This window comes from Capra hircus, chromosome 27 (assembly GCF_001704415.2).
Source record: "Capra hircus breed San Clemente chromosome 27, ASM170441v1, whole genome shotgun sequence".
Classification (NCBI taxonomy): Eukaryota; Metazoa; Chordata; class Mammalia; order Artiodactyla; family Bovidae; genus Capra; species Capra hircus.
Window position 1 is genome coordinate 5,632,974 of NC_030834.1, and position 19,065 is coordinate 5,652,038.

General features: G+C 49.2%; 1 protein-coding gene across 2 annotated transcripts; it reads left to right on the plus strand.

The window, feature by feature from the left end:
* On the plus strand, positions 543-3,960 carry OXSM (3-oxoacyl-ACP synthase, mitochondrial). Of its 2 annotated transcripts, none has more exons than XM_018042130.1 (3): positions 543-614; positions 1,168-2,283; positions 3,463-3,960. In XM_018042130.1, the coding sequence occupies exons 2-3, from the start codon at positions 1,304-1,306 to the stop codon at positions 3,863-3,865; spliced, it is 1,383 nt and encodes a 460-aa protein (XP_017897619.1). In that variant the 5' UTR covers positions 543-614; positions 1,168-1,303; the 3' UTR covers positions 3,866-3,960. The 2 variants fall into 2 exon arrangements, with proteins under 2 accessions (XP_017897619.1, XP_017897620.1); XM_018042131.1 differs by having other exon boundaries at positions 551-614; positions 1,275-2,283.

The following is a 19,065-nucleotide window of genomic DNA, read 5'->3' on the forward strand; positions in this document are numbered from 1 at the left end:
TCACACGCAGAATTATTTCAAGTGGCCGCAGAGCATTTAGGTGTACCACAGCTTTGTGGTGCATGGGGTCGCAAAGAGTCGGAAGGGATGTAGCGACCGAACAACAACAAAACTCACAGCCCACTTCCTGCTGCTGGGCATTTTATTTCGGCCGACTTTGCTACTACAAACAGCTGTGGGCGATTCAGAAATCACTGGAAGGACACAGGAACGTCTTTAACTCTTCCCTAGGAGTCCAGCAGAATCTGACGGTGCCCCTTTTCCCCACCACAGGAGTCTATTTGGGCATTATTAGAAAAAAATAAAAAATTCCCTCTTGACGGGCAAAATGCTCTCTCCTTGCGTTTCGTGCGCGTTCCAGCTTATCTTGGAGCGGCCCAGGCGGCCACAGGCCCGGAGCCGGGATCCGCCCCCAGGAAGGTCTGACCTCCGCCAAGGGGACGCGGAGGGAAGGGCGCTCGGCCCAGCGGGCGCGCGCTCCCTCGCGTTCATGCGTGCGCGCCCTCGCGGACGTGCCTGTGCGCGTGCGCCAGCGAGCCCGGAAGTTCGTGTGCGCGTGCGCATCGCCCGCCGGGCGCTGGGGACTGCGGCTGCGCGGACCGCACCAGGTGCAGGTAGTGCGGCTCGCCCCTCTTCGGCTTTCGCGCTCCAGCGCTCCATCGGGTCGGGGGCGGGTGCAGAGAGCGGCGTGGAGGACCCGGGCCTGCTGTCTGTTCCTCTCTCCACGCCCTCCCCGGGTGTCTGGGGCGGCTCTGGGAGTTGGCCACTGTCCCTTGTCCCCGGCCTCCCCTCGCCCTTGACTTTCGCGGTCGCAGAAATCCTGTTTCTCTCGGTGCTGAGGATCCGAAAAGTCCTCTCACCCCTACTTCGAAGACTACGCCCCGAAATGTGTTTTACTCCGTTAATACCAGAAGCATTAAATGTAATATGGTGTTAGCCATCCTGAAAAAGGGTGCTTTCCGCAGCCTGTATCAGGCCAGGAGTGCCCGTATGTGTTTCATAGTCAAGTTCTGTTTCTGTGATTCGAATCAATCGTCGTTTCACCCCTTTGTCTTCGAATATTTTAGGGTAATTGGAGTCTGAAAAGGGCTGCGTCCAAACAGGTGGTTCGATAATAAGTATAAATTAAAATGAAGTAACGTTATTTTCCCTGCGTTCCCTTAACAGCTCACAACCGAGCGCCTGAAAACCACACCCTGGATGTTGTTTTTTAGACCTTTTAAGGTGTTCTAAACCACAGTGAATATACCTGCTGGGCATGTGGTCTGTTTCAGGAAAGGTGCTGACCCTCTGAATTTCAACCATGCTGTCCGATGGCTTGCAAATTTTCCTAAGGATTACCAAACGTCATCTGTTACACGCAAGATCATGCCAGCGATTAGTAAATGAAAGGCGGTTTTTGGCAACCGCATCAGCACCAGGATTGCGTCGGCGGGTCGTGGTCACTGGCATCGGTTTAGTGACCCCTCTTGGCGTTGGAACTCAGCTGGTGTGGGACCGCCTTGTCCGGGGAGAGAGTGGAATCGTCTCCCTGGTTGGCGACGAGTACCAGAGCATCCCGTGCAGCGTTGCTGCTTACGTGCCAAGAGGTTGTGATGAAGGGCAGTTCAACGAGCTAAACTTTGTGTCCAAGTCAGATACTAAGTCCGTGTCTCCTCCCACGGTGATGGCCATCGCTGCCGCTGAGTTAGCCTTAAAAGATGCGGGCTGGCACCCTCAATCAGAAGCTGACCAGGCAGCTACAGGCGTCGCAATCGGCATGGGAATGGTTCCTCTCGAAGTGATTTCCGAAACCGCTTTAACGTTTCAGACCAAAGGTTACAGTAAAGTCAGCCCATTCTTCGTCCCTAAGATTCTGGTCAACATGCCAGCAGGCCAAGTCAGCATCCGCCATAAACTCAAGGGCCCCAACCACGCGGTCTCCACGGCCTGCACCACCGGGGCTCACGCGGTGGGAGACGCGTTCAGGTTCGTAGCCCACGGAGATGCGGACGTGATGGTAGCCGGGGGGACGGACTCTTGCATCAGCCCCTTGTCCCTTGCTGGGTTCGCCAGAGCCCGGGCTCTGAGCACAAACGCGGATCCGAAGTCCGCCTGTCGACCGTTTCACCCCCAGAGGGACGGGTTTGTCATGGGAGAAGGCGCGGCCGTGCTGGTCCTGGAAGAACACGGGCATGCGCTCCGCAGAGGGGCCCGGGTCTACGCAGAGATGGTGGGTTACGGACTCTCCGGGGATGCCGGCCACATAACCGCCCCCGACCCTGGAGGAGAGGGTGCCTTCAGGTAAAGACTGCTCGTGTGTTCCCATTTCTTCAGCTAAGACTGTTGGAGTCTCAACTTAGGGGAAATGGTAGTATCCGGCCTTGGTGTTTTACCATGCTTGAAATATTTGAAAACGTTTGAACATCCTTTTGAGTTTTATTGAGTAGTTAGTGGTACTGGAAATGTCAAGCGTAGCAGCCAGCTGGATGAGGAGATGGTCGAAACCCTTCATCACACTTCAGATTATACCCTTATATTTCCTTCTGAGAAATCGAGGCAGCCCAGAACTGAAAAAGGAGGTGTTAACATCCATGAGATTTTCAAAGGTTTTCCCAGAGAAATGTTTTATTTTTTTTGAAATATTTTATTTTTAAATTTGTCTGTTTGGAGGTTTGCCTTTTACTTCTTCATTGACTTAGAATTCTTATGGCCTGAATAAGAAGGTTTTGAAAGATATTTGAAGCATTAAGGTAATGGCACGTTTTTGTGTGGACTCTTTTTTTAGATTATTGGGAAATATGCAAAGTTTTACATTTAAATGTGAAAGAAAAAATTAAAACATAGTTATAAATCTTTTCTCCTTATTTTAACTCTATATGCATACCCCACTGATAGGAAATTCCCCAAAGAAAAATTATTCTGAGGTTGAGTCTACATGGCTTTTTCCTCCAGGAAAAAAGGACAGTTCAGATAAAATGGAATTATGTTTTATTAGAGATTATAAAATCCATAGGCTTATATGTTTATGTCACGGTGATGAATCAGTCCAGGGTACTGGGGGTGCCTTGGTATTCCCATGCAGATGGCATTCTAGTGCACGTGGTAATCCAAGATGCTGTTCTGTTATGAGAACGTAAAGGGTTCTTTTTATCCAGTGTACTTGGGTATTTCTGTAGCCATTATCTGTAGTCATATGGACAATGAGTGTGTGTTCAGTCGCTCAGTCATGTCTTACTCTTTGTGACCCCATGGACTGTAGCCCGCCAAACTCCTCTGTCCATGGGGATTCTCCAGGCAAGAAGACTGAAGTGGGTTCCTTCTCCAGGGGATCTTCCCAACCCAGGGATTGAACCCATGTCTCCTGCATTGGCTGGTGGGTTCTTTACCACTGAACCAACCACTGGAGAAGCCCACAGATGATGGGCTTTTAAAATGAAGTGTCGTTCTGATGAGTTCAACTGCTTTTTTCTTATTTATTAGGTGCATGGCCGCTGCTGTGAAAGATGCAGGCATCCAACCTGAAGAAGTATCCTACATCAATGCACATGCTACTTCCACACCTTTGGGAGATGCTGCTGAAAACAAAGCCATCAAACAGCTTTTCAAAGACCACGCACACGCCCTTGCCATCTCCTCCACCAAGGGAGCCACGGGGCACCTCCTGGGGGCTGCCGGGGCGGCCGAGGCCGCCTTTACCGCCCTGGCTTGTTACCATCGGAAACTGCCGCCTACTCTAAACCTGGACTGCACAGAGCCGCAGTTTGATCTCAATTACGTGCCACTCAAGGCACAGGACTGGAAAGCTGAGAACAGACGCATTGCACTCACCAATTCCTTCGGTTTCGGCGGTACTAATGCAACGCTTTGTATTGCTGGCATGTAGGACAATCACATGTAATTAAATACTGATGTTTTTAACTGTTGTAAACTGCATTGAGAACTAATACATTTATGTAAATGCATATTTTTGTATAATGATACCCAGGCACCCTTTATTCTTGTCTGAGTTTCTCAGCCTTGGCACCGTGGATGTTTTGCACAGGTACTTCTTTGTTGGGGAAAGGGGAGCTGTCCTGTACATCGTACGATGCTTTACAGCTTCCAAGTCCCCGCTCACTAGATTCCAGTGACCCTTCCTTCCCCAGCGGTGACAACCAAAAATGTCTCTCGGCACTGCCACGAGTTTCCTGGGAGGCTGGGGGCACAGAAGTGAGATGTTAACGGGCTGCATGTGTTACCTTCCCGCTGACCTTTGCCGTAGCACTTTATCTCCTATGTGCCCGAGTCTCCAGCCATATTCTTTCACTGACCATCAGTTGTAATTCTCAGTGGCACACAGTTCGTTCAGTTGAAGTTTATTAGGAGCCAGCTGTGGACGTGGTTTTGTATACTGGCTGCCAAGTATGAAGTGGTTCCCTAAAACAGCTGAGGCCTTAAGGGTGAACACGTCTCAGCCAGGATAGAGGGACGGAAGGAAGAATATTCCAGCCAGGAGGCATAGTGTGGAAAGACTGGGAAATTTAGAAAGACACCAGCACTGAATGTCAATACATGTAATGTGAGAAGTGGGCAGGAGGGAAAGCCAGAAGGTCTGCTGGAAATCAGGTCACAAAATTAACTTTTAAAAATAATATTGTTCTTCTTTCATAGATATTATGAATTATATATATTATCATATATGTTCTATTCTTTCATATACATTTTATATATATATATATTTATTTATTTGGCTGCAGTGGGTCTTCGTTACAGCATGTGAGATCTTAGCCGCAGCATGTGGGATCTAGTTCCCTGAGCAGGGGTCGAACCCCGGCCCCCTGTATTGGGAGCATGGTGTCTTAGCCACTGGACCACCAGGGAAGTCCCAGAACCTTGTAAGTTTATAAGCACTGAGAGGAGTTGGAAGCCATCGAATGTTTGGAGTGTTGTGATGGTTCTGTAAGTTGTCAAGTTGGCCAGGCTGAACCATGAATACATTTCCCAGAATTCACTTTCCCCTGTGTTTGGTCAGGGCTGGCCCCGAGAGATTCTTGTAGGTGATTCGCAAAATGCAGGAGAAGCAGCAATGATTTTGTAGCTCACATGGGTTGTGGCTTTGCTGGCCGACAGCCTTGTGCTGAGGCGGCGGTTGAGCCTGTAAATTGAGGCATAATTTACATGCAGTAAATTGTACCCATTTCAAGTATACAGTCAAATAAGTTTGATAAAAATAGTTCCACTTGTGGAACTGCCACCTCAATCAGAATATAGGGCGCTTCCAGGAATTCCCTGGTGGTCCAGTGGTTAGGACTCCACACTTCAGCTGCACAGGGCACGAGTTCCATCCCTGGTTGGGGAAACAAGATTCTGCAAGCCGTGCAGCACAGCCAAAAACAATAAAGGGACTCCTGAGGATTGAAGGTGAAAGAGCAGAGAGCGTTTCCATCACTGCAAAAATCTCCCCATGCCCCTTTGCAGTCGGTCGCCCTACCTCCAGAAGAGCTTACTGTCACTTTAGATAAGATTTGCCTTTTCTAGAATTTTATACAAATATACTTCTATAGAATGAATGCTCCTTGGTTCCTGAGCTGCGCATGTCTCGTGGCTGCGATGTTGCACCCCCTTGTACCACAGGCATCTACTTCCAGCTGGTTTAGGGGGCAGCCCCTTCTGGTTCCTGTGGGCCTCCCTTTCTGCAGGAAAATTCGGAAGAGGACAGTCAGTGGGATCAGCAGCAGCCCCCGGCCCTGCGTCTGTTTTCAGGTGTGTCCTGGTCGGGAGCCACCCTCTCCCTAAGCCACTGTTCCTTCTAAATTCCCCTCGCCCTCAGCCATTCTCTCAGCAGGACTTGGCGGCTTGCCTGGTGGCTCAAACCTTTACTCCTGGAAGCCAGCCCTTGGCAGTCCCACCACACACCCTTCTCTCAGACAGCAGTTGCTGCGGGGTCAGAGAGCCTTGGCATCAGGAAGCCTGGGGGCACCAGGAGGCACCCAAGTGGACCGCTGGGGTTGTGTCCTCGTCTCCCAGTCCCACTGCAAAGAAGCACTGCCTCTCATAGCTGGTCGGGGTCAAATCCCACGGCCAGCATACTGCCTTTCTGGTCCCTGGGGCAGCGGGAGGCCAGAGTGTTCTGATTCTAATAAGACACTGGCTGTGTGCCCTGGCCAGAGAGTGTGTCCCCTTTGGAGACCAGAGCTTTAACCCTGCAGAGCTCAGGGTGGCAAGGATGGAAAGCATGCACTTCCTCATCGTGATTAGATCAGTGGGACTGATGGTGAGTGGGTCACTTCTGTTCCCCATGCCCCTTTCTGTACCCAGGGGTTCTTCTTACTGGGAACTTAGCCCCATACAGAATTCCTCATAGCTGAGTTGATAAAGAATTTGCCTGCAATGCAAGAGACCCAGGTTTGATTCCTAGGTCGGGAAGGTCCCCTGTAGAAGGAAACAACACTCCAGTATTGTTGCTTAGAGAATCCCATGGACAGAGGAGCCTGGTGGGCTACAGTCCATGGGGTCCCAAGAGTCAGACATGAGTTAGCAACTAAAGAGAGAAAGAAAAGTCTTTGATTTAAGCATACGCTGCATCCTGAGGCTGGGCGCCACATCCCTTCAGGAGCTGCCTCTAAGCTGGTGATCCAGGGTCCTTTGGAAGGCAGTTCGGCCTTCTGGGAGGCTGGCTGCTTCTGCAGGGCAGGGTACGTTGCACAACCCAGGGGTCCCGTGCCCTTGGCCTCTGCCCACAGCCTGTCTTTGCTGTTCAGTGTCGGAGGAGGTCGTCAGGAGGATGCGAATCACAGAGGTGACCAGATTTCCTTGCCAACTGTGCCATAATGAACTCTCCTCGGATCTTCATCCGTGGCCATTTTAAAGTCCTTCTGTCATTTACAGACATTCGTCATGCTCTGATGCTTTTGCAAAAGTGTTCCTCTAAGAAGAATCTTGAAGCGTTTCTTCAAGGTTTGTGGAAAAGTATAGCTTTCCAAAGGGCTTCCCTGATAGCTCAGTCAGTAAAAAATCTGCCTGCAATGCAGGAGACACCAGTTCAATTCCTGGGTCGGGAAGATCCCCTGGAGTAGGGATAGGCTACCCACTCCAGTATTCTTGGGCTTCCTTTGTCACTCAGCTGGTAAAGAATCCGCCCGAGACCTGGGTTCGATCCCTGGATTGGGAAGATCCCCTGGAGAAGGGAAAGGCTACCCACTCTGGTATTCTGGCCTGGAGAATTCCATGGACTGTAGAGTCCATGGGGTCCTAAAGAGTAGGACACCACTGATCGGCTTTCACTTTCACTTCACTTTATAGCTTTCTGAGAACTAAGATCACACCACTGAACTGAATACAGAGTCACAGAGTTCCGATGGAAAACTGCTGAGGATGACTATGATTTTTATGACTCTTTATTGGAAACGTTGATTCTTCAGTGTTTTGTTTTCTCCAGATTTAAGAAAACCATTTGTCTTTTAAACTATCAGCAATTTGCTGACTTATACCCTTGGGAGCAAAGATGAAACATTTATCTTTTCCTCCCTACTTGATCTCTCCAGAACTGAGAAAATTTTAGAACGAGTATTCTTATTTTCATGGCAATACAGTTATTTGCATAAATTCAATAAAAATCTGTTCTTGTCAAGGGGCTGAACTGTGGCAGCTGAGGGCTGAAGCCAGCATTGAGCTGGTGGTCCCTCCTGAGCCCTGGCCATCTGCCCTTTGTCCTGACAGCCGGGCTGTTCTCAAGGGAGTAACCTGGTGGCTTGGACAACAAGGACCCGGAAGTGGATTTTCGTAAACAACCCCTGGTGTGGTCAGGATGTATGGAGAGACATTTGCATCCCCCCTGCAAGAGACTGGGCACCTCACTTGTCTTCCATGTCCCCACTCACGAGGCGCTGACCCCCCTGGCGATCAGGAGGCTGATGCCCCAGTCTGGGTACCAGCCCTGGTTACTGGCCTTTAGTAGAATCATAGTAGGTGGGATGCACAGGAACGGCGTCCGCCGCAGCACCAGCATGGGGTGGCGTGTTGCCAGGATCCTGCATTGCCCTTGAAATACAGTGAGTTGGTTAATGCAGCAGCAGCACCTCCTGTTCTAAACAGTGCCCACGGCAGCTGCCAGAGGAGGCCGGGGCCACGCCCGGGAGTTCCCCACCAGCGATCGGTCAGCAACCGGATTACATCAACTAAGTGATGGTTCTAAGTATGCCTTGATTTGCGTGGGCACTGCTTCTGGCCTAACTCAAGCTTTTCTGCCACCGCATGAACCAGGCCGCCACCCTCTGGTGATCAGAGAAGCAGAGCGCCATGAACTGACGCCTTTGTCAAACAGTGATGGGGGTCACGTGTCAAAGGCTGGGCTGTGAGACTAGCGAAGAAGCATGGTGTTCAAAGGCAGTTCCCTCTGCCTTCAAACCTGCAGGCAGCAGATTAAATCACTAACAGGTCCAACCACCCTGCCTGGGTGGACTGAGACGCTGTCCCAGAGTTTATGCACTTGAGTGATCAACCAGCAGGGACTGTTACCCCCTAGGCCAGCCTGGGGGCCCTGCCAAAAATCGCAACCCCGTGAAGTATTGAAGTGTCAACAGACAGCAGTGCCCAGCTTCTCACCGTGAGTCAATGTGCTGTGCTGCTGGGAGCGCCAAGCCCCCACGCCCGGGACAGGTGGTGTCCATGGGAAGCTATAGTGGGACGTCCCACCCAGGTAGGAGGGTTGCTTCCTACTCCTGTGTCCGAGGGAACTGCTCAGTCTCCGCTGGACCCCTGTGGTGCTGCCAGCTGGCTGTGGAAATGCAGTATGCTTGGAGTGGACTGTGCACCCACGGAGAGAGGGGGTCCTGGTCTGGTGGACCCCTCCCTAGTCCATCTCACACCTGACAGGGCTGCCTCCCCCAGCCAGCATGTGTGGTGTGCTCAACCAGGTCAGGTCCTAAAGCTGCCCAACTACCCCTCCTCGAGGACAGGCGGGCCTGTTCTCTTTTCCACTGGTGTCGTCACCTGGCCACCACCTTCATCCCTCCATTGGCCTGGATGCTATTTTAGCCCATGCGGAAGCCCTCCCCCAGTTCACCCAGCAAGCCTTGAATGATAGCCGGGAGAGCCAGCCCTCCCTGTACGCCGGAATGCCTCAGGGAGAAAAGCCGTCCTCCAAGTTAAAATGGCCTGGGACGTTCTCAATGCTTCACAAGGAGGCACCTGTGTGTTTGTTGTCTAAACACGATGTTGCATGTTCACACCTGATGGATCTGTGAGTGTGTCTTTTTTATTAAAGTCACATGGAGACACAAGCGAACACCCTGAGTGATCTACCCCCAGCCAAGGGAACTTTGGTAAATCCGTGGTTTGGGTCATGCGGCTCTTGATGGGGAAATGGTGTTACTTAATTTGGGGAATTGTTCTGATCTCTGTTTTCTCTTCATGTGCCTATTGCTGCCGAACAAGCCACAAGCCATCTTGATGCTGGTGAAGTGCCTTGCTGACCTCTCAGAACCCGTTGTAGGGAGTAAGGGTGCGAGTGGGATTGGAGGAGCCACTGGGGAGGCCTGCAGTGTCGAGGGAGGTTTTAAAGAAGATGCAACCTTGGACTGACCCTTGCGCTGGCCCCAGGCAATCGGAGGCTCCTCAGTCCCTCCCCAACCTTGAACTGTACCTTCCGCCTTCCTTTCCCACAGTCCCATTTGTAAGGACGCAGCCTGGAGGGAGAGCAGTGAGGTGTTGAGACCTCCTGGACTGAACACACGACTGAACCGGTTAAGGTCTCTGCATGAACGTGAAGATCTGCTGGGAGGGTGGAGACACCTCCTGGACTGGCCCAAGCCAGTCCTCCTATGTAAGTTCCCTTGCTTATTAAGTCTGCCACCTACCTGCCTGACTTTGGTTCTTCCTTGCCTTCAGTGTTTGGGGGCCAGCTTCGGATTTCCCCCGGGGAACTCCTGAGTTTTTGAGCCAGCACTCAGAAGCTGCGTTGTCAGGGGTCCCATGCCTGTGGACCCGGAGACCGCCGAGCTGGCAGGAAAGGCAAACCCACGCCTGGAATTGGAATCCTCACCTGTGAGGCTACCTTTTTTTTTTTTTCGGCCATGCTGTACGACACGTGGGATCTTAGTTCTCTGATCAAGGATCAAACCCATGTGCCTTGTGTAGACAGAACAGAGTTTCAACCACTGGACCACTGGGGAAGTCCTGACACCCGTGCGGAGGGGCCACAGGCTCTCCCTTCGCAGCTGGCTGGGACACGCAGAGGCAGCGGCAGCTGATCCACCTCGGAAAGTGCGAGTCCACAGTGCGGGGCCGTCTCTGGCCCCATCTCTGGCACGGTGACTTCTTCCGTCACTCACCTCTTGTTTAAGTCCTGGGTGGCCAGTGACGATGGCTGACAACGTCGGCTGACTGAGTCATTTTGTCTCCTGGGTTGCTCAGTGATGCACAACCTGCGTGTCATGTGGGTGTTTCTGGTGGGTGTGAAGGTGTGACTTGCAAGTCCATCCTCTCCATGGAGGGTCCGTGTGTGCCTCTGCGTACCTCCACTCCAGATCGTCTCGTCTCTGATCTCCCAGGTTTTTTCTTTCCAGACCCCTGACTAAAGCCCAGGCCTTTGGCTACTTCCCAGGAATACTGATACAGTCTCACTTCTGTCCAAAGTGAAGGACCAGAGGCGTTGTTTGCAGCTCTGCCCAGTGGGGAGGGGCCCCCTCAGTGTCTTTTGAATATGCTCCCTGTTGAAAGATAAACTTAGGCATTTCAAATATTTTAACAGTTTATTTGGACATTTTTTGATTCAAATCAGCCAGCACCAAACTGTGTTGAGGCAGCTTCACCGGCTGGAGCTCAGAGACTGGCTTGTAGGAAGCAAGGCAGGGACTTGCTGGTTGGATACAGCTTAAAGCCCGGCTGGGTGAATGTGATTGGCTGTCCTTAGCTTTGCTTTAATAACCTTGAGGCATTTCAGCCTTAGATTTTGGTTTGCTGACTCAGGCTGCCGGGACATTGGAGCCATATCAGTCTAACAGCTTCCTATTTGATTAACACCCTGAATACGGCTTTAATGCAGCTGCCATCTGTTTTCAGCTTGAACTACTGCAAGGAATGTTTAGGAGAGAGAATCGGTGAATTGAAGGATTTGGTAAATGATTCCCCTTGTCTTCCTTCCCAAAGTCTTTGCTTCCTTTCTAATCCTCTGAATTTTCTATTCCCTCCTAGAGTATAAATTCCACCAGAGTAGGATTTATTTTTTATTTTTGGCTGTGCTGCTTGGCATGTGTGATCTTAGTTACCTGACCAGGGATTGAACCTGGGCCAATGGCAGTTGAAGTGCAGATTCCTAACCACTGGACCACCAGGAAAGTCCCCAGAGTAGGGATTTTTGCTGCTAATTCAGCCCTGGGATTTCTTTGGAAGGAATGATGCTAAAGCTGAAACTCCAGTACTTTGGCCACCTCACGTGAAGAGTTGACTCATTGGAAAAGACTCTGATGCTGGGAGGGATTGGGGGCAGGAGGAGAAGGGGCTGACAGAGGATGAGATGGCTGGATGGCATCACAGACTCGATGGACGTGAGTCTGAGTGAACTCTGGGAGTTGGTGATGGACAGGGAGGCCTGGTGTGCTGCGATTCACGGGGTCACAAAGAGTCGGACCTGACGAGTGACTGAACTGAACTGAAATGAACTTGCTGCTATGATCCCTGGTGTCTAGAACAGTACCTGGTACAAAGTGTGTTACCGATACACATTTATTGAATGAACAAATGAGTGGATCTCAGAAAATTACTCCACCAACCATAAGACTGGTTAGAGGCACCCATGATTCGTCCCCTGTTTGTTTTTCCGCAGCTCCTCCTTCCGAAACTTAACTTACTGTATTCTCCAAATATCCCCTGCACAGCGCTGCCCTTCACCTTCACCTCCACTATGGCTGACAGTCTCCCTGAGTTCCTGCAAGAGGCAAATCTCTCGTCTTCCCGCCTCCACTTTTCACTGCTTCCCAAGCACCATTCATTTTGTTAGGGAATTGTTGATTGAAGCTAAGTGCCTTGCTCAGGCATGATAATGACCTCTTGCTTGAGTTGTCTCCCAGCAGAAGGCCCCGACAAGAAGCACGGTGCTGCTCCTGGGAGGATTCAGAGGGAACAAAAGCAGGGAGAAGATGCCAACCCATAATATGTCCTGCCAACCTCCCAGAATCCTTTGTGCTGGAGTCCATCTTGGCTGAGAGAAGCACTCACCACCAGGAAGGACCCTGAGTCAGAACTAATACGGGCCAAGCAAGATGACTGGCCAGAGACAACCCAGAACCTAAGCCATTACTGTTAAACCTGCAGCTGTGAGCCACGTAGCGGGGCGTTCTCCTGGGCGCCCCCACCCTCTCCCGGGTTCTCCTGGGCGCCCCCACCCTCTCCCGGGTTCTCCTGGGCGCCCCCACCCTCTCCCGGGTTCTCCTGGGCGCCCCCACCCTCTCCCGGGTTCTCCTGGGCGCCCCCACCCTCTCCCGGGTTCTCCTGGGCGCCCCCCCCCCCCCCCCCCCACCCTCTCCCGGGTTCTCCTGGGCGCCCCCACCCTCTCCCGGGTTCTCCTGGGCGCCCCCACCCTCTCCCGGGTTCTCCTGGCGCCCCCCCCCTCCCGGTTCTCCTGGCGCCCCCCCCCCCCCCCCCCCCCCCCCCCCCCCCCCCCCCCCCCCCCCCCCCCCCCCCCCCTCCTGGCGCCCCTACCCTCTCCCGGGTTCTCCTGGGCGCCCCTACCCTCTCCCGGGTTCTCCTGGGCGCCCCTACCCTCTCCTGGGTTCTCCTGGGCGCCCCTACCCTCTCCTGGGCTCTCCTGGGTGCCCCTACCCTCTCTACCCGGGTGCCCCTTCTCAATAAAATCTCTTGCTTTCTCAGCATGTGTGTCTCCTCAGAAAATTCATTTCTGAGTGTTAGATAGGAGCCCATTCTGGGGCCCCGAAAGGGCCTGCCACCATTTTAGTCACTGTTGACTGAATTGATCTTTTTCAGATGTAAATCAGATCACGTCTTTTCTCGGCTGCAAAGCTGCCCGTGGCTGCCCACCTGAGAGTGGGTGACGGTAAATATTGGCCCTGCTCTGTCTCACCTCACACTGCCTGCAGCCAAGCCGCACTGCGTTTTCTTCCTCAAGCATATCAGGCTCCTTTCCACCTCTATCTTTGCTCTGCTCTGTCCTTTTTCATTTTTGTGTAAATTGGCTTCCTCCTGTCATTCAGGTTTCAGCAAAATGCCTCTTCCTGAAGGAGTCTTCCCTAGCACCCAATCGTAAGGAGACCCCCCCATCTCTCTCCATCCCAGAGCAGTTTTTTTTCTTCATATCTCTTATCACTATTAGAAATGATCTCCTTTTAAAAATATTTTTTTTCTGAGCTTTTAAATTCCTCTGTTAGAATGTAAACTTTTTGAGAAAAGAAATCTTATTGTTCTTGGGAACAAAAATCATGTTCCCAGAATCCAGCCAAGCATGCGGCACACACACGTCAGCACAAACAGAAAAATGTTAGCGCTGATAGTGACCTAAAATATCTCTGTTTCAGGAAGACAGCAATGAAGAGCGGTTTGTTCATGACCTTGGAAAAACCAAGAGAGTTGTTTTTACCGTCACCAGTAAGTACAGGGGGTGGAACCCTTGGCTGTAGTTAGCAGAGGCTGTAATGCTTTTCTCTCTCGTTATTTGAGGCTCAGCTTTGATCTCTGGGACCAAGGAGGAAGGGTCATGGGTATGTTGGTAGCTTCTTTAGAATTGCTTGAAAGCAGCGTACCTTGAATTTTTAAAAGCCTAATTATGTTGTTTTGAACAAAATGCCTTTACCTTGGGAATCAGCCAGTTTTTTTTTTTTTTTTTTTTTCTGTAAAGAGCTGGAGAGTTAATATTTTTGGCTTTTTGGGCCATATGGTCTCAGTTGCTTCTTCTCAGTTCTGCCCTTCTAGTGCAAAGGCAGCTATAAACAACCCTTACGCAAGCGGCCGTGGCAGGGCGTGACCTGGAGCGGGAGTTGGAAATCGGGAGGCAGATTTGGTCAGTGGGCTGTAGTTGCATAATTCCTGCTCTAAGTCTTCAAGGAAGTACATTTTCAGAGATGTTTAGCCAGCTAGTCTTTCTGTGCCAGTAGGGGATCCAGAAACTTTGCAGCATAAATTTAGAAGGCTGGATTTGGGGACTGGAAGAGTAACAATAATCGTAATAGCAATAGCTGACGCGACAGAGGATGAGACGGTTGCATGGCATCGCCGATTCAATGAACATGAACGTGGGCAAACTCCAGGAGATGGTGGGGGACAGGGAAGTCTGGGGTGCTGCCGTCCATGGGGTCTTGGGGCTGGACATGACTTGGTGCCTGAACAACAACAGACGCCGCTTGTGTAGTACATGGGGCAGTACTTCAAGTACTTCTCTTAACGTCTTCTAGTTTTATCCTCCAGTACTCTTGACTGGAAAATCCCATGGACAGAGGAGCCTGGTGGGCTGCAGTCCATGGGGTCACTAAGAGTCGGACACGACCGAGCGACTTCACTTTCACTTTTCACTTTCATGCATTGGAGAAGGAAATGGCAACCCACTCCAGTGTTCTTGCCTGGAGAATCCCAGGGACAGGGGAGCCTGGTGGGCTGCCGTCTATGGGGTCACACAGAGTCGGACACGACTGAAGTGACCTAGCAGTAGCAGCAGCGGTTTCATCCTCATGATGTTACTGAACTTGGGTCCACCTGCCTGAGTGCCCAGTTAAAGCCAGTCTGCCGACACCAGGCTCTGGGGAAGGAAAGTACAGTCTCTGTTGCAGGCCATCAGACACGGCACCCAGGGACAGCTAGTTCTCTGGAAGTCCAAACTTCCTATTGGGTTTCAGGAAAGCATTTTTAAAAGTCAGGTGTGGGAGGGGAGTTGCAATTTTTGTGATCAATCAGCTCATGATTGATGAGCCTCTGATTGCTCCTCAACCACCCTCTGATTGCTTTAAATCATTATTTAAGAAAAAGGAGAAAAAACCCCTCCTTTTTCTCATCCATAAATTGGAGTTGTTACTGGAACAAACTTGGGTCCACTTTCTGCCTCTCAGCAAAGCCAATTTACTGACACTGGGTTGTGGTGAAAGGAAAAGAGACAGTGTTTATTGCAGGGCACCTAGCAAGGAGTATGGGCAGCTCATGCTCAAAGGGCCCAGACTTCCTGATGGTCTTCAGGCAAAGGCTTTTAAAGGCAGCCTTTGAGGGGAGGGCTGCAGGGTGCATGACTTTCTTCTGATTGGTTTGTGGTAGGTGACAGGGTGATGTTTCAGGAATCTTAATCATCAGCATTCTGGTTCCAGCCAATCTGGGCTCTTGTGCTTGTGCTCAGCCTATAGTGACCATCCTCCACCTGGGTTGAGGGGAGGTCTTAGTTCCTGAAGAACTACTCAGAGATATGCATCAGTTCAGTTGCTCAGTCTTTGCAACCCCATGGACTGCAGCACGCCAGGCCTCCCAGTCCATCACCAACTCCCAGAGCTTACTAACTCATGTCCATTGAGTTGGTGATGCCATCCAACCATCTCATCCTCTGTTGTCCCCTTCTCCTCCTGCCCTCAGTCTTTCCCAGTGTCAGGATATTTTCCAGTGAGTCAGTTCTTTGCAACAGGTGGCCAAAGTATTGGAGTTTCAGCTTCAGCATCAGTCCTTCCAATGAACACCCAGGACTGATCTCCTTTAGGATGGACTGGTTGGATCTCCTTGCAGTCCAAGGGACTCTCAACAGTCTTCTCTGGCACCACAGTTCAGAAGCATCAGTATGCATCAGATCGTTGTGTATGTTTCTTGAGGAGGAACGCAGGTCTGTTTCATCACTGTACTATTGTCATTCTTTTTCTTCTTTAACTGCTTTCTTTTGTTTCTGAAATCTCATACTTCCCTAATTAGTAACTGCACCTGCCTTTTCTTTGGAGCTTAGGGAAGGTCTAAGAGACTAAAGCCTTTTTCTATAAACAACAAATGGGGACACAGAGGAGCTTTTGTACCCAGGAGGGCCCCACAGGGTGCTGCTTGGTTTCAGAGTCAGTAATATTATCTATGCAACAATGGTTTTGAGCCTCAAATAAAGTTATTAATGTATTAACTGCCTGCTCTATACAGAGAGTGGCTGTTTTGTTGAGAGATGAATGTGGGCTTTTCCATATTAATGAATTCTCTAGGAGCTTGGTTGCTAAGTTCAGAAAATTCAATTGATTTGGATTTTATTATTTCATATTTCTATATCTATATAGGTTTATTAATACTATTATTATTACAGTTACTATTATAGTGTCATCCATGTGACCTGTTATTAAATAGGAGAAACGCTTTGTCAAGGTAAAAAACGCCATATCCAGATATTAATTCCCCTAAAATAACAGTGTAAACCATAAAGCATTAACAAAGAACCTTAAGACATTCCTTCTGCAGAGATGAAAGATTAGAAAGCTGCCGCTCTTGGCTGGCTCAGGCCCACCCCTTCCTAGAGCAGCGGGGGATGAGATGACCTCTCAAGGTTCCTTGTAGCTTTTGGTTTTGTTTTCTGATGTCTGTTTAAAGATTATGCTAATACTGCCGATGTAAAATCCTTTGTACACAGTGATGCTTAAAAATACTGGCTCCTGACCTGAATCTATCCCTGCCTAGTTAAAACTGTATGCTGGAGATTAACAGGACTCAAATGCTCATGTTTTATACAAGCCACTGGGTCTTTTTCTTATCCTCTAAAAGATTTCTTGTTATTGTTATATTTTGGGCTAAAGCAGAAAGGAGAAGGTTGATAAAAAATGCATTCAGATACAGAAGGATTTAACTAAGCTTGATTTTTATATTGTGGGTGAGAAAAAGGAATGAATAATAATGTAGAATAAAAGACCCAGGAGGTGACCCCCCAGAAAGATGTCACCAGAGCAGCTTATTAACTAGGAAAGAGGCTTTGTAGCTGAGAATAAAGTTCCCAGATTGGTAAGCTGCATGGATCCAATAAGCAACTTGTCTAAAATTTTGGGAGAGGCTTTGGAGCCAGTGTAGGAGGTTCAGACACTAGTAGTTCTGGCCTCTGATGGGCTTTGTGTTCTTGGCAATGCACCTTGTGCTTCTCATCTGTAAAATGGGAATAATGATAGAGCCTCAGGGTTGTTGGGAAGATTAAAGAGGTAATAAATGTAAAGTGGTTAGCATGGTGCCTGGAATATGTGTTCAATAGTAGCAATTAATTAAAAATCACATGTTCTATTGTGCTTTATTTTGTTTCCTTTTTGTTTTGCTTCTTTCCTTTTTTTCTTTTCTGCTGCACCATGCGGCCTGTGGGATCTTATCCCAGGGATCAGATCTGAACCCCACTGCAATGGAAGCGTGGAGGCTTAACCACTGGACCATCACGGTAGTCCTTCTGTACATTTTATGATGGAAAAATTAAAATGTTTTCAAAATATTCAGAGAGAAATATAATAACACCCCTGTATTCATCAGCAGTTACCCATTTACGAACAATCTTGTCTTACCCAATGCCCATTCACTTCTCTTACTTCTTCTTGATTATTTTGAAACAGATTACATTCATACATTTTACTTTGAAATATTCCAGTATGTATCTCTAAAATAAAGGTAGCAGAACACAGTGGCAGAGTTCAGAATATGTTATTGAGACATAAATATTATTTTGAAATGAAGTCATTTGAGAATAAACTTCTTTCTCCCCTGAACTCTTTTTATCTGCCTAAGCGCAGAGACCCTCAGAAGAACTCAACAGTGGTAAAATTTCCAGGAATGTATAACCAGGGAAGATGGACTCATCACTCATATGAGAAGCTGGAGCCACATCTACACAGACATTGCCACAAAACTGTACCTGTCATCTGTTCTCCTGGGGGACCATTTATCTTTCCTAAAGTCACTTGTTTTCCTAGAAGTGCCCTTTCTTCCCCTCTTCTTCCCCTATTAAGGTTCATCAGTCCCAGACTCTAAAGATAAGACACCTTTTGGAATCATGTTCCTTTTTGCTTTGCTCCTTTCTTCCTTTATTCCTGGCTGCGCCTTGCAGGCTTCTGCCCATTCTGATAACCTTGAGATATATCTGGACCTGTCTGCGTTCTGTCCTCTCCCAGGTTCTGCCGCCTCGGCCCACGCCACTGCCCTCTCCTGTCCATGTCGCTGTAGCGGCCCTTGTAGTAAGTCTCCCTGATTCTCTCCTTGAGTCCCTGCCACCTGTTCTCAAATCCAACAGCCAGAATAACCCTTATAAAACCTAAGCTATTTACACAAATCCATTGCTCAAACCCTTTCAGAGTAAGTATTGAAGTCCTTGCAATGGTTCAAAAGCTTCTAAATAATCTGCACCACTTCACCTCACTCTGCTGCTGCTGCTGCTGCTGCTAAGTCACTTCAGTCGTGTCCGACTCTGTGTGACCCCATAGACGGCAGCCCACCAGGCTCCCCCGTCCCTGGGAGTCTCCAGGCAAGAACACTGGAGTGGGTTGCCCTTTCCTTCTCCAGTGCATGAAAGTGAAAAGTGAAAGTGAAGTCACTCAGTCATGTCTGACTCTTCACGACCCCAAGGACTGCAGCCCACCAGGCTCCTCTGTCCATACTCCAGCCTTATTTTAGTACTTGGCAGATATTTATTATTATTTTAAATTAATTTTTATTGGAATATAATTGATTTACACTGTTGTGTTAGTTTCAGGTGTACAATAAAGTCAAACACTTATCCATATACAGATATCCACTCTTCTGTAGATTCTTTTCCTATGTAGGGTATTACTGATTATTGAGTAGAGTTCCCTCTGCTATACAGGAGGTCCTTGTTGTTATCCTGTTTTACATATAGTAGTGTGTATATGTCAATCCCAAATTCTAATTTATGCCCTTTCCTCTTCCCCCTCGGTATCATAAGTTTGTTTTCTATATATCTGTGACTCCATTTCTGTTATGTAAATAAGTTCATTTGTGCCATATTTTTAGATTCCAAGTGTAAGCCATATTGTATGATATTTGTTTTTCTCTTTCTGACTTACTTCACTTAGTATGATAACCTCCAGGTCCATCCATATTGCTGCAAATGGCATTATTTCTTTCTTACGGTTGAGCAGTGTTCCATTGTATATATGTACCCTATCTTCCTGGTCC